The 14,809-nt window shown below is 56.8% G+C and overlaps 1 protein-coding gene across 1 annotated transcript in view; it reads left to right on the top strand.

The window, feature by feature from the left end:
- The window catches only part of Fads2 (fatty acid desaturase 2), a 30,259-nt gene extending 16,238 nt beyond the window's left edge, over positions 1 to 14,021 (top strand). The window contains exons 6-12 of the mRNA XM_076847321.2: positions 6,086 to 6,146; positions 6,411 to 6,487; positions 10,635 to 10,732; positions 10,877 to 10,973; positions 11,210 to 11,289; positions 11,958 to 12,083; positions 12,437 to 14,021. Of these exons, the coding sequence (XP_076703436.1) occupies positions 6,086 to 6,146; positions 6,411 to 6,487; positions 10,635 to 10,732; positions 10,877 to 10,973; positions 11,210 to 11,289; positions 11,958 to 12,083; positions 12,437 to 12,488 (591 nt within the window). The 3' untranslated portion in view covers positions 12,489 to 14,021. The remainder of the gene's footprint in view (positions 1 to 6,085; positions 6,147 to 6,410; positions 6,488 to 10,634; positions 10,733 to 10,876; positions 10,974 to 11,209; positions 11,290 to 11,957; positions 12,084 to 12,436) is intronic.
- The last annotated feature ends 788 nt before the right edge of the window (positions 14,022 to 14,809 follow it).

The following is a 14,809-nucleotide window of genomic DNA, read 5'->3' on the forward strand; positions in this document are numbered from 1 at the left end:
TACTCGGTGTAAATATTGAAATAATATTAAAATATGTAACATTAAAAGGTGATTCTTCTAGTATCTCCACCACACTCTTTGCCCCGGGTCTTATATCCCTGGGGGTTACCCCTGTTGACAAGATGTCCTGTGTCCTTCCCAACATTTTCTGTGTGTATGAATATACATGTATCTGTTCCTTTCAAAACAAAATTCAAGCCAGGCATGGTGATGCATGCCTATAATCCCAGCAACCCCGGAGGCTGAGGCAGGAGGATTGCAAGTTCCAAGCCAGCCTTGGCAACTTAGCAAAAACCTGCCTCAAAAAATAAACAAATAAATAAAAAGGGCTGGGGATGTGACTCATTAGTAAAGTGCCCCTGGGTTCAAGTTCACATACCAAAATGAAAACAAAAATAAACCCAATATTTAAAATAAATTCTGCCCTGCATTCTGTAGCTTGCAGCCTCTCCAAATGTGGACCCTGTTTCAGGAGTCCCCAAAAGATTTTTCTTATCCATTTTGAAGGTTGTACAGTATTCTGTTTCATTTCTGTAGCACAGCACAGCTACTGCATTTCGTAAGACAGGGAAATGTGGTGTTACTAGTATTAACTATTAACTTCCTTTGTTTTTTGAGCTGGTAATTGAACCCAGAGCCTTACACATGTTAAGCATGTGCTCTATTACTGAGCTCTACCCCTATTTTCTTAATTTTCTTTTAATAAAAGTACTCCCAAATGCATTTAAAGAACACTTTTTGATACTGGGAATTAAACCCAAGGGCATTCTATCACTCAGCTACACCCACAACCTTTTTTATATTTTTATTTTGAGACAGTCTAATTTGCCCAGGCTGGCCGGGAACTTGGCCTTCCAAATCTCTGGGATCACAAGTGCACCTCACCATGCCCAGCCACAATTTTTTTTTTAAAGCAGAGCCTTTCATTTTTAACGATATTTACATATTCTTTTCTTTGGGGGAACACACTGGTGATGGAAACCAAAGTCAGGGGGTCTCTGTTGTTTTCACGCAGGTCTTAAGAATCACAGTGCTCAGAGTGCCCAATGAGCGAGCATTTGGCAAGCGAGGCAAATTCACCCTTGGTAAACAGTGGCGTCATAAATGAGGTAGTATCCCGACAGTGTTGGTGTCTAAGGCTTGGAGCATGGGGAGGAGAGAGCCTGTTCCCCAGTTCTGGTTTGAACCCCTCTCTCGGGCAGACTTGGGTCTCCAGTGAAGCTCAATCACAGGAAGCGAGCCACAGTTCGGTACCTTGGAAGCACTGAGCCTCTGTGGCCGGCCGCGCAGGGATTTTAAACACAAGCCTTTGTTTTTCTTCTAGGAAACAGCTTGCCAGCGTTGATTAGTGGTGTCTAGATAGAGAACAGATTAGCTGGAGGCTCTCTGATAGCGCAGACAAAGGCCTCCTTTCTCATGGGGCAGAGCGATTGGCTGTTCTGATCATGTTCTCTGTGTCCCTAACAAATAAAACCTAGTCTCACCCGTTCTGCTTCCAATTCTTCATCTGCATGGTGGCCCGCGGAACCTCTTCTGACATCTCACTTCTCAAACGCTGGCCTTTGGGTGGGAGGTTGTGGGGGTCTGCCTTGTCCCGCTGCCAATCACGTTTGGGAGACTCAGGCCCCCACCAGTGTTTGTGGAACCCCCCCTCTCACCTACTCACGAGCGGAAAGAGCCCACGTTTCCTGGGTTCCTGGTCAGAGTATGCACTGTTACCCACAGGGAGCTCTGGTGTTTTGACAGCGGTGACATTGGTCTGATGGCTCTTGTCTCCCGTCAGCCTCACCTGCCACAGCAGGGGCCCTGAGGGCTGTCCAGCAAGAAGAGAGGTGGACTGCCAGGTCCCCCCAGTGAGGCCTTTGTCCTAGGTAGAGCCTTACCTTTGGGTCTTATTTGTGACTTCCGGGAGGATTTTTGGTTGCTGTGTTTTATGTAGTGAAATATATTCACTTTCCTTCCCTATAGATTCTTTCCGTTGCTTTTATGCTTAGGGAGTTCTTCATGATGTCGTCTTCACTTCTTTATTGGTTCATGTCTGAATGCTGAGCTTCTGCCCGTGGGGTTGGGGCTGATGATGTTCTACATTCACATTTCTCCAGGGCCAGCCGGGCTCCCCAGCACCCCTAAGGGATCACACTGACCGCTCCCCCAAATGATGGCGTGAGCCCCCCCACACCCAGCGTCTGGTCTGGACGGGTCATCTGGACCCCTGCTCATGCGAACTCTGCACTAATGGCTCTTCAGAAGCTAGTAATGGAGCACTTGTCTCTTCTGAAAACATGTGCAGCCGTACTTTTCCGCTTCCCTCCCGGGAGCAGGGCCTCTCAGCCACTCAAGTGCCTTTCTGCTCTCTGGACAAGGCTTTGTGCTCTTTGGTCTCTTGGGGATTTCTTTTTAAATTTTCACCCTTATGATTGGATTTTCCCTGGGGTTCAGGAATGTGGTTGATAACTGGCTAGTCATGTCCAGCTAGTGCCCACCGGTGTCTCTTCGTGATTCTAGTTTTTCAGTGAATTCTTTTGAGTTCCTGGATAGACGGTCATATCCTTGAAAATAAAGAAAATGTAGCTGGGTGCCGTGGCACGGGCCGGTAATCCCAGCGACTCGGGAGACTGAGGCAGGAGGATTGCAAGTTGAAGGCCAGCCTCAACAACTGAGTGAGACCATGCTCAAAATAAAAAATAGAAAGGGCTGGTGATGTATTTCAGTGGTAGAGTACCCCTGGGTTTGATTCCCAGTACCAAAAAAGAAGGGGGCGCGGATTGTATGCTCTTTCTAATGGCTCTATCCTGTGACCTCTGCTTCGGGTTTTAGTGCATTGACGGGAACTCTCATGGCTGCATTAGATGCAGCAATCTTGTTTTCCTCCTTGTTTTCCCCGTATCGTCGAGGGCAGTGCAAGGCCATATCCACACAGCACTGCCAATGGCTCCCGGAATATCCGCCTGGGAGCCTCTTGCTCCTCCCATCTGGGGAGGTCCCTGCCCTCTGCCCACTGGCCGCGGAAGCCCTAGGCTTCCCGCAGACCACGAACAGGCCACAGTGGCCAGTCCCCTCTTGGAACAATTGTGGCTGTCCTCTCCGGCGCCTTGGTTAGGGACCCTGCCATTCTGCCCATTCCTGACATGGCCACGTGGCTCGTTTTCTCTGTGTGAGTTTGCTGGTTCCCAGAGGCAACCAGCCGGCTCTCAGCAGCTCCCCTTCCCCCAGCCCTAGGCACACAAGGAAGGCTCTTGTCATCCCTCAGACATTTTTGTTTCAAACCTGAACAGTCCCCTCATGCCCCTGGCACCCGCTCTGGCCCTCGCCCATGCTGGCCTTGTGGGCTTTGTGGAGACTGAGCGCAGAGGGCTCAGCCCAGCCACCGGGGCTGGCAGCGCTCACCTCGCTCTGCCCTGGCCTGCGTCCCTCGCTGTCGGCCTTGGCTTGGGAACGCTCTGTCCCTGTTCAAGGCAAGTCCTGTGTGTACCATCATCTCCTCCTTGGGGTCCGGCCACAGCAAGCCACCCACATCCTTGCCTACAGCCCAGCTGGTGAAAGCGCCGTCTGTCTGCTTTCTCCACCCCCCGCGGCCTGCCTCCCAAGCCCTCTTCCATGGGTGACCTCCTGGGAGGAGCGGAGGGTGGTGGGGGTCCCCCAGTCCCTGCGGTCCCCAGCTGGGAGGAAAGCTCTTTCCGACTGAGTCTGTGGGCCCAGCACTGCGGCAAGCACCAGGCATGTGCACCGTCACTTAGTCCTCGCTGAGCCTGTGAGGTGGAGCTGTCACCAGCCCTCAGAGAGCAGCCGAGGCCTAGGGACGAAGCAACCAGCTCCAAGGTACAGGTAGAGAAAGAAGTCAGGAGCTCATTTCCCTGGTTCTGCTTCCTAAAATACCTCTCTTCATCCCTTCCCCGCTCCCAGACAAGGTGCTGACAAAGAAAAGCACAGGACAGGGCTTGATGTCATCAAAGCCTTAGTGGCGCTTTCTGACTTTTGGGAGAGTGCTGCAGGTCCGCTGTCCCCTGACAGACCGCCTCGCAGCTGCCTCATTGGAGGCCCTGGAGATGGGGGCCAATGGGCAACGAGTGTTGGTGTGTCACTTGGTGCACACACAGGTGACCATGACTAACGTTCATGCCCCATAGTGCTTTGCTATCCATTCTTTCTGCTGGGCCCTCACAACCCCGTGGCGTGTGTACATCAAACCTCCACTGTGCAACAGGACCTCAGAGCTCAGGGGGGTGATGCAATTTGCCTAGATAATGAATGGCTCCTAAATCCCGAGCCCCTGCTTCCCAGGGCTTCCCAGAGGCTGGTTCTGAGGGCTGCCACAGCCCAGGGGGACCAAGGTCCCTTGTCTCCCCTAGGTCAGTCGGGGCATTGAAGAGCTACATGTGGGGCCCAGCAGGGTGTAGGAGCTGGGACAGCCTTGTCATCCCTGCAAAGTCACCATAAACCAATGACAACAGTGTGTTTGTCATACAGATGCAGCTTCAGATACACTCCCTGGGTGCCCCCCACCTCGTGCCTCTCGGCAGTTTGAACAGCCTCAAGTCCCTCTAGGGGAACCCTCTGGCCTCTGCTGACCTGGAGGCTGTTCTTAGTGCTCAGTCCCCGAGAGGAAAGAGATGTCCGTGGAGTGAGACCTGGTGTGGAGCCGGGTATAGAGGCTGGGCCTGGGGCCTGGGTCCCCAGCTGCTGGCGGAGGTTAGCAAAGGGCCCAGGGCCTGTGTTGTGGGCCACAGCCCCCCAGGAACCCTGGACCTCTGTGTTCCCCCCAGGTGACCATTTTGGGGGTTCCCTTTCCCATATTGGCCCTGACCAGCCTCAGCCCTGACCCTAATGACAGGCTGAGGGCACCTGGAGTGCTGTGGGAAGGAGTGAGCTCCTTGCCAGGGCACCGGAGCCACATGGAACAAAGGGACTGCTTCTGGCAGTGCTTTGGCCAGATGTGCTGTGACCACGGCCTTTGGCACCAAGATGGAAGTCCAAGGATAGGCTGGACCTGGTCCTCCTCACACCTGCTCCCTTGCCAGAGCACATGGGCTGTCCCGTGATCTGATGAGCACTTTCCCCTGTGTTCTCACTGGGGAGCTGGCTCTGGCCTAGTCGACGCCCGGGCTCTCTCCCAGCTGAAGCCCACTTTGATCTCCGGACTCCAGTAACAGGAATGGACACCGTCTGTGGAGGGCGTCCCTGGCCTTGGGATCTGGGATGAGGGCAGTGTCCTGGGGTCAGTACTTGGTTTCATGAGACTTTTTCGGGTCTCAGCCCCCACAGAGCAAGGTAGGCTGGTTCCTAGGGGACAGTCAGATCACCAGGGGAGTCCTTGGCGCCTGGGCTGTGTGTGGCCCTGTGTGGTCTGTTGGCATTCCCAGGTGTACTGGGAAGGAGTGATTAACTCCCAGACCTCTCGGGGCTGCGGAGTACGGTGGTACCTGTCTGTGATCCCAGCCACTCGAGAGGCAGAAGCAGGAAGATTGCAGGTTCAAGGCCAGCCTGGGCAACTTAGCAAGACCCTGTTTCAAAACAAAATAAAAAGGGCTGGGGATGTAGCTCGGTGGTTGGAAGAGTGTTCCTGCGTTCAATCCCCAGTACCAAATAAAAAGGAAAAAAAGGAAGGAAGAAAAAGAAAGGAAGGGAGAAGAAAGAAATTAATCAGGGCAGCTCCAGGGAGTGGATGCTCCTGGGCTGATGACCGCTAACAATTCCCAGCCCTTACGGGGTTCCCCCAGCCTCTGTGGGCTCCAGGGAGCTCCCCAGGGAGACTGAGGAACTTTTCCGACCACCAAAGGGGTAGAGAAGGCTGAGGAGCTCCCTCTGGGCGCCTGTACCCAGTGTGAGTTTTCCGGTCCCAGCCAGGCCTGGGCCTTGGGCCTCTGAGCCTGAGCTCGGTCAGCACCGTCCCTTGGGCCTGCAGGGGATTCTGGCCGGTGGGTGCTGACACGTGAGCCAGGGTGAGGAATGTTGGCCCCCGCTAGCTCTCGAAGGCTCAGGGTGCAGACTGATAAGGAGGGACAGTGGCTGCAGAGTATGTGGGTGGGGGTCACAGGAGGCTGGCCCGGGTGGCCGGTGCTCACGCGCATCTCTCCTTTCTCCTCAGTACGGCAAGAAGAAGCTGAAGTACCTTCCCTACAACCACCAGCACCAGTACTTCTTCCTGAGTGAGTGCTGGGGTGCCTGCCCCCCCTCCCCCCCCTGTGGGAGCTGTCCCTTCCAGGCCCAGGAAGGACACTAAATCTGTCGGAGCAGGGGTCACGGCAGCCTGCCGGAGCTGGCCCTTCTCAGCCCACATCACAGATGTGACGTGGGACTTCTGCGCCCCGTCCTCCCCTGCGCTGCCGAGGTGGCCTCTGTCCAGTGTCCACCTGGCTCCCTGACCTCCAGCTCCGCGGGGCGCCTCTAAGTGCCTCTGCTCTCTCCCACAGTCGGGCCGCCGCTGCTCATCCCCCTGTATTTCCAGTATCAGATCATCACGACCATGATCGTTCACAAACACTGGGTGGTGAGTCCGGGGGGCTGGCTCGGGGGGCGGGTGAGTGGGGCACAGGCACCCACGGGTGTGGCTCTCTGGGCCTGGGGCTGCCTGCTCACTCTTGGCAAGGGTCCTCCTCTGGGACCATCAGAGCCAGGTAGGCCACAGCATGCCGATCCCAAGGACTCCTCCAGTACGTACACGCAGGACAGCCACTGCTTTGCCGAGCTCCTTAGAAAATTCCTGGCGGCCTGGGCTAGGCACACAGCCCAGCCAGCTGTGGCCCTGCCCGGCCCTGCCCTCTGCGTTCCCCGTGGGATTCCTGGACATTTTCATTCCACACTCTGGTTGAGAAATGGAAAGCAGCTGGGCATTGGCTAAGAAGACAGGTGTGTTCCTTTGCCAAGATTGTGTAACAGAGCACCCTGAACTGGGTGGCTTCAGCAAACCCAAATTTGCAGTCTGGAGGGTTGTCAGCAGCCCCCTTCTGAGGGCTGCCAGGGAAGGGCCGGTTCCAAGACCCTCTCCTGGGCTGGTACATGCTGTCTTCTCTCCGCCTTTATATCTTCTTCCCTCTGTGTTTCCTTTATCTCTGTGTGCAGATGTCCCCCTTTTCTTATAAGGACACCAGTCCTATTGGATTAAGGCCCATCCTGATGACCTCCTTTTAACTAGGTGCACCAGCAGTGACACTATTTCCAAATAAGGTCGCCTTCTGAAGCACTAGGTCACAGCACTTTAGAATTCAACATACAAATGTGGGGGTTCACAATTCAACCTAAAATAACAGGCTTATGGGCGTCTCCCGATTCTGCTTCCGTGGCCCTGATGGGGAGCACCGCGGTGCCCGAGGGAACCCTGGGACTTATGTACACATGCGGTCATGGTTTTGATTTTGTGCAAGATGAGAACACGCCCTTGACAGAATAGCCCATAGGCAGAGCAGGGTTTGCTGGACAGGGACGTGGTCCCCGCCCTCAGCAGAGAACGGGCAAGTGCAGTCACTTAGTAGGTCTTGCTGGCCCGCCCACCTTCCTTCCTTCCTTTCTTCCTTCCTTCCTTCCTTCCTTCCTTCCTTCCTTCCTTCCTTCCTCCCTTCCTCCCTTCCTTCCTTCCTCCCTTCCTCCCTCCCTCCCTCCCTCCCTCCCTCCCTTCCTCCCTTCCTTCCTTCCTTCCTTTCTTCTTCTTTCTTTTTTTGTGGTGCTGGGGATTGAACCCAGGGCCTCGTGCCTGCTGGTCGAGCACCCTACCCCTGACCTTCATCCCCACCCCTTTTTAAAACGTTATTTTGACACAGGATTTTGCTAAGTTGCTCAGGCTGGCCTTGTCCTCACCAGCTTCCTGACTGGGTCTCCCGAATCACTGGGGTTACAGGCATGAGCCACCAGGACCAATTTGCTGGCATTTTTTTCTTTTTCTTTTTTTAAAAAAAAAAACAACAAAATATTCTCACACATGAAGATGATTGAAATTGAAAGTTTGAACCTTGCCCATCAGGACCCACCTGAGTTAGTGTCCTGATGCCACGTCCTATAGCCTGGCCCTTCTGTCTTTCAAACAACAGCACCCCATATTTGTAGAGCACCTTGGAACTTCAGATCCCTCTGTGTGACATACTGTCATTGACATTACGGGCCAAGTCTGGAGATGGAGCCTCCCGCTGGGACTCGAGGAGCAGGGGGTGGGGGTGGGGGCCCTGGTGGAACCTGGGGCATGCTGTCTTCTGGAAAAGTGGACATTTTTGTCAGTGTATACTGTGTTCCGGGAACAGTGACACATCTCTGCCGCGTCCCTTCACCCTGTTTTACTGTGCAGGCTGGCCGGAGCTGAAGAGGTAAAGGAGTGAAGCGGCTGATGTTTGAACCCAGATCTCCTGCCCATACGGGACTGCTATTTCTCCTGGGGCTTGCCTGGGTCCCCAGGAGAAACTTGAGCCCCGCAGTCCTGGTCATTTAACTAGCATTTGTATTTTATATCGGATGACTGGGTGTCAATGCACACTTTTTTTTCTTTTTTCTTTTTTTTTTTAACTGCTTGCTCTGTAAGGAACAAAGCATTGACCAGGAAGAGCAGGAAAGGAGATCAGACCACGTTTCTAAAAGGCACCAGCTGGCAGAGCCGGGCGTCCCCGTCAGTCCCTTGGCCTTTCAGTCCCAAGTGAGAGCTGCTCTGCTGAGCCATTTGGCAAGATCCAGAGACATTTTTGATGTCACAGCTTGGAGGTGGAAGGCACTTCTGGCATCTAGCCAGGGAGCGTGCTAGACATCCACCTTGCATGTGACCCGTCAAGCAGAGACTCAGCCAGATGGCTGCAGTATGGAGCCCCAGGAAGCCCTGGCCTTGAGGAAAGAGAGGGACAAGCCCCAGGAGCGTTTGTGTTTGTTTTGGTACCAGGGGTTGAATTCAGGGGCACTTGATCGCTGAGCCACATCCCCAGGCCTTTTTATTTTTTATTTTGAGACAGGGTCTTGCTAAGTTGCTTTATGGCCTCACTAACCTGCAGTTTGGTCTCCATCTTTCAATCCTCCTGCCTCAGCCTCCTGAGCTGCTGGGATTACAAGCATGTGCCACGGTGCCCAGCTCCCCAAGAGCTGTGAGGAAGGCCTCTGAAGGGACCTGTGCCACCTTTGTGACTGTCACTGACACCCTGACCACTTCTTCCTGAAGCTCTTCCTAACCCTTTCCCAGCCCCCTCCCCTCCTCTCCCCTCCCCTCCCCTCCCCTCCCCTCCAGTCCCCTGCTCCCTCTGTTCCTGCTCCGTGGCTTCCCTGCATCTCCTCATCCCTGTCCTGGAGCCAGAGGTCCCCATAGCCATATGTCACTCAACGCAAAAATCAACAAGCATCTCCCCCATCCCCACTTACTTCCATGTGTGTACACACACCCACACTTCTGCCCTGCAGACACACCAGAAAATGAGAATGAAGGAAAACGAGAGTAGAACTCGCAAGGTCTGGCCCTTCCGGCTCTGCCCTCTCCTGCCTCTCCTAAGCTGCCCTCTCCCCTTTCTGCTCAGCCTATGCCACCCCACCCTGACCACCTGGACTGACGGCAGGGCCAGCCCAGGTTCCTCACAACCAAGCGGCTGCCAAATACGGCCTCTTCTGCCTCCTTAATAGGCTGGAATCTGTCACCTCTTCATCCCCAGTGTGGGTCCCGATTTAGGACCCACCAGTCATGCAGGGGTTGCTGAAATAACCTCCTAATCTCCCAACTCCACTTGGTAGGATCTATTTTAAGACACCAGTGCGGTCCTCTTTGAAGGATTGTTGAAGAATGATGGTTCTCCGTTGCCCGAGAGAGGGGACAGCCCCCTGAGCCACTCCTGAGCTGACTCTGGCCCACCTGGCCAGCTGTCTCACCCCTCACACATTGTCCTGTCCCATGCAGTCTACCATGGGTACTTAAGGGCCCCCTGGGTGTGCCTTCCTGACACAAGGAACAATCCATGCAGAGGCCCTGAGGTGGGAATGAGCTGGCGCAGGGTGCTGAGGAGAGAGGGGCTCCCGATGCCGCAGAGCTCTGGGCCACTTGGGGTGGATGGGGGGGTGTCACAGGAGACAGATGGGATCTTGCTGGAGGCCAGGGTGCACAAGAGCGAGCAGGACAGCTGTGGGCCAGCCAAGACACATGGGCTTGGGTAGCAGAGGAAGTGGGGAGAGGGCTGCTCAGAACCCTGCTACCCACGTGGCCCCAGGAAGGGGAGGAGGGAGACTGGAGAGGGTGTGTGGCCTTTGCCCTCCCATGTTTTCATGCTGGAGCAACAGATGAGGAAGGAGGCCCAGGTGCTGGTGAGCTGAGGCAGGCCGAGGGCAGCTGGTCACCTGGCCACGCGTGGTGGGTGGGCAGTGCATACGCAGCCTTTAGAACCCCCGGGACCCGTCCCAGCCTGCCTCCTCTGGCTGCTGCCCATGGCTGCCTCTCTGCCTTTGTCTGGATTCTCTACTGAACCACGCCCCCTTTCCTCGGGCTTCAAGGCAGTTGGGAGACCTGAATCAACAGGTGGTGTTCGGGGAGGTGCTGTATCTCCAGGGGCTGGTGTGCAGCCCGCAGAGGGCTGTCGGGGGTGATTCTTCACAGCCGTGCCTGGCAGTGTGTGCACATCTGTGGTTGGGCGCTGGGCAGGGAGGGCAGGGGGGCAGGGCAGGCCTGCGTCTGATCTTGTTTCTTCCCACAGGACTTGGCCTGGGCCATCAGCTACTATGCCCGCTTCTTCTGCACCTACATCCCCTTCTACGGCATCCTGGGGTCCCTCCTCTTCCTCAACTTCATCAGGTGTCTCACCTGGGCTGGTCACCTGGGCTGGTGGTCCCTGGGCCCTTTAGAGCACTGGCGTTGATGGGAGATGCCCAACACACCCCTGTGGTCCCGGGACCTCCCTCCTGACGGGGCTGCAGTGCTGACCAGGCTCCCTTCCAGGTTCCTGGAGAGCCACTGGTTTGTGTGGGTCACACAGATGAATCATATCGTCATGGAGATCGACCTGGACCACTACCGCGACTGGTTCAGCAGCCAGGTGAGGGAAGGCAGAGCTGGTCAGCAGGCTCCCTGGGGACCCTGCACTCGGCCCAGATGTGGCTGCACCAGGGGACCTGCTGCTCTGGGTATTACTGGGGCTGCCTGTGTCCTGCTGGCAGCCTTGGGGCTAAGCAAGAAAGGGTGACAAGGATCCCCAGAAGGGACAGGTAGGGAATCTGGTGGCCTTGTGATCTCCCTCCCGCCCCCGCCACTCACACCCCCTCCCCTCCGCAGCTGGCAGCCACCTGCAACGTGGAGCAGTCCTTCTTCAACGACTGGTTCAGCGGGCACCTCAACTTCCAGATCGAGCACCAGTGAGTGAGGCCCGGAGAGACAGACAGGGAGGGAAGTGGCCACCAGGCCCACAGGGCAGAGGGTGGCCTGTGGGGTTCTCTCCCCTCAGCAAGGTCACTGCCCCATCTTAGAGCGCGACTCCGCAGCCACCCTCACTGAGGTCAGGAGAGGGGCTCCCTGGGCTGTCTCCCCAAAGCATTGGTGCCCGGACCCCGTGCCACAAGGCCATAGTAGTGAGTACGCTCCTTGACGTGTGGCTGGAGGGTTGTAGTTTCAGAGAGCTTGCCTGGGCATCTCGTATCCCTGCTAGCCGGGCAGGGATGGTGGATCCCATTTTATGGACTGAGAAACTGAGTCTCCACTACATGGCCTCCCTGGAACACAGGTGGCCGAGGGGCTGTCTCTGCTGCCCCTTGTCCCAGTCTCCCCTCTTGTCATCGTTCTTCTTCCCATCTCCCGTCTGTTTCTTTCATTTCCTTTTTTTGGGGGCGGGAAGGGGAAACGGGACACTTTTGTCTCTGGCCATCTAGAGCAGACACACCTGCTCACCAACAGCCCCCCTCCCACAACCCCAGTGGGCACTCCGGAGGAGCCTTGTCCTGCCTGCAGACGGGGCCTCCCTGGGCCGTGGGAGGGGCGGGCAGCAGCCGGGGTCCCCCTCACACTGCGCCGGCCTGTGCTCCCCCAGCCTCTTCCCCACCATGCCCCGGCACAACTTGCACAAGATCGCCCCGCTGGTGAAGTCTCTGTGCGCCAAGCACGGCATCGAGTACCAGGAGAAGCCTCTGCTGAGGGCCCTGATGGACATCATCAGGTAAGCGGCGGAGTCAACAGTGCTGGAGCTCCTGGGGGCCCTGGGGTGCAGGGAGGGCCCAGAGTGGGGGCTGAGGGGACCAGGACGTCCATAGCTGGGAGTACTCATGGTGGAGACCACAAGAGGTTCCTGGCCTTCCTGTCCCCTACCCTCAGGAATTTCCTGGCTTCCTGCTCTGGGCTGGGGAGGACTGACCCTTTGACCTCCTGCTGGACCTCCCTGGGGAGCTTGAGCCAGCAGCCCGCAGCTCCCATTGATGGCTGAGCCGAGCACCCGCCCCCCAACACCTCCCCCGCCTCTCCCCCTGCACTAGTGCGCCCCATTCCTGAGCCCTGGTCCCTCCCTCTCTGCAGTTCCCTGAAGAAGTCTGGAGAGCTGTGGCTGGACGCCTACCTCCACAAGTGAAGTGGCCGCCCGCAGCCCCGCGCCCACCTCTCTCAGATGTTTGTCCTAGTTGAGCGCCCCGAGATTCAGCCTCAGATTCTCCCCCCAGAGGGCCCCATGGGGGAGGGGCGCAGGTGGGGGTGATGGCCAAAGGGAGGGGCGGGCTTTTGTTCTGAGGGTTTTCCATAAGGCTGGGGTACACACTGCCTTATGGACCCCATGTTTGGTTTTCTTTCTCTTCTTTCCCTTCACCCCACCAACCCCTCTGGGGCCTGCCCTCTCCCAGCCCTAACCCTCACCCACCACCTCCTGGCTCCTTCTTCCCAGGAGCAGAGAGAGAGGTGGCCATGGGAAGTGGCTCTGCCCCTGCCTCCAGCCTTTGCCCCCAAAGATCTGAGGAGACCAGAGGTCCATGGGGTCTGGCCTGGGACTCCTCCGCTTCTACCCGGCCACCAGGCCTGACAAACCCTAGTCCCTCGGGTACTCTTGGGGTCTGTGGGCAGGGTCCTGGGCTGGCTCTGCCCTCCTGTTAGGAGAGAGGTGTGCTTTGTGCTCTGGGGTCTGTACCTGGGGCCTCCCTCCAGCTGTCCAGGGCCTGCAGCATGGCCAGCTCAGACCTCGAGGCCCAGGGCATGTCCACCGCCTACCACTGGAGCTCTGGGCCCCAGGCTTGTGCAGCTTCTGTTCCTGCGTCTTCCAAACTCCAGAGCCCACGACCTTGGGAGCAGAGGGGCGTCCCTTGTGTGGGCTCGGCAGAGGCGGTGGCCAGGCTGTGGGAGGGGCTGGCCAGCCTGGAGGCTCAGCCCCGCGCCCACCTCTTTCAGATATTTGTCCTAGTTGAGTGTCCCGAGATTCAGCCGTCAGATTCTCCCCCCAAAGGCTCCCGTCAGTCCTTGGCTACTTGGCCCAAGGACTTGGGCCTTGCAGGAGGGCACTAGAGCTTGCCACAGGCCCTCCCCAGAATGGGTGTCAGGGGGACAGCACTGAGCCTCGCTCTCCTGTCTTACTGCTTTTAATCTTTGCCATTTTAACTTGTTCCACGGTATGCATTCTGGCGGAGGGCAATGGGCTGGGTCTTGGGACAATATGCCTTTTATGAGACGCACCCCGTGGGCTCCCCCAGGCCCAGGGTATGGAGACCACTGCTGGCAGGAGGGCAGGGAAGCAAGGAGGGAGGGGAGTCTCAGGAGGCCACCCTGAGGCGCCAGGGGAGTGGGGGGCCCAGTGAGGGCCAAGTGGGTGTCGGGAAGAGGAGGAGGCCGGCCGGAGGCCAAGACATGTGAAGGCTTTGGGAGAGTGTGCGGGAGGGGGAAGGCTGCGGCCCAGCGGCCTAGTTCTACTGTCTAACCCACTAACCATCATTTAGATTGATGACAGTTCAGTGGGGCTGAGACCCCAAGGTAACCGCGGCAGCATTGAGCCCTCCCACCACCTAGCTCCTATGTGCTTTCCGGAGGCAGAATGAATCCTAGGGAACTGATCTTCATTTTTATCTCGTTGCTTCCCCACCCCTACGTTTTTGGGAAATAAAAGCCGTAATTTTATTCTCACTTCCTTGTGGCTCAGTGAGATGGACAGGCAGCCGGTACGTTGCCTGGCCTAACACAGGGTGTGCTCTAGGGGCTTGGGGGGCAGGGGGAGGCCCTACAGCCCAGGGGAGGCCAAGATCATCCCAGCCCACGTCACAGGGGTCAGGTCCTGGGTCTATTTGACCCTGAGCCTGGAAGTCAGAGGACTGTGGCAGGGGCCCTTGACAGATGCCTCTCACTGGCTCCACGCTGCTGTCTGCTGGTTCAGGGGACAGCCAGGAGGCAGAGTGGCCTGGGGCTCCCCACACGGCCTCTCAACCTCTCAACTCTTCAGCGGGGCTGGGGAGGGCTCCAGCCGAGACCTTCACTCCCCCACACCCCTGTGGGGTGTGTGATTCCCCAGGGTCTAGGATGCTTTGAGTCACTGAGTAGCCCTGGGTGAGTCCTTTCTTCTTGCTGGCCCTCCAGGCCACAGTTTCTGCATTTGATCAGAAAAGGCATGGGGGTAAAGGGACTCCAAGGACACCAACATCTCAACACCTGTGAGCCTTCGCCCTCCTGGTAAGTCCCTTGGAGGCCGGAGACCTGGAAGAACCTGCCTCCTGTTCTTGTGTATATGCGTGAGTTCCACCTGCACCCCTGAGTCCCAGGGTGGTCCAGGGCAGAGGTAGCAACCAGCCCAGTCCCTGTTAACTGGAAATCCAGGGTTCGTCACTCATGACAACCAGGAACCTGAGGCCAGGGACAGTGGTGGGGAACTAGGTGGACAGACACCACAGCTTAGGCACCAGGTAAATCTTGGTCCAGAGGCAC

This window comes from Callospermophilus lateralis, chromosome 2 (genome assembly GCF_048772815.1).
Source record: "Callospermophilus lateralis isolate mCalLat2 chromosome 2, mCalLat2.hap1, whole genome shotgun sequence".
NCBI classification, from domain to species: Eukaryota; Metazoa; Chordata; class Mammalia; order Rodentia; family Sciuridae; genus Callospermophilus; species Callospermophilus lateralis.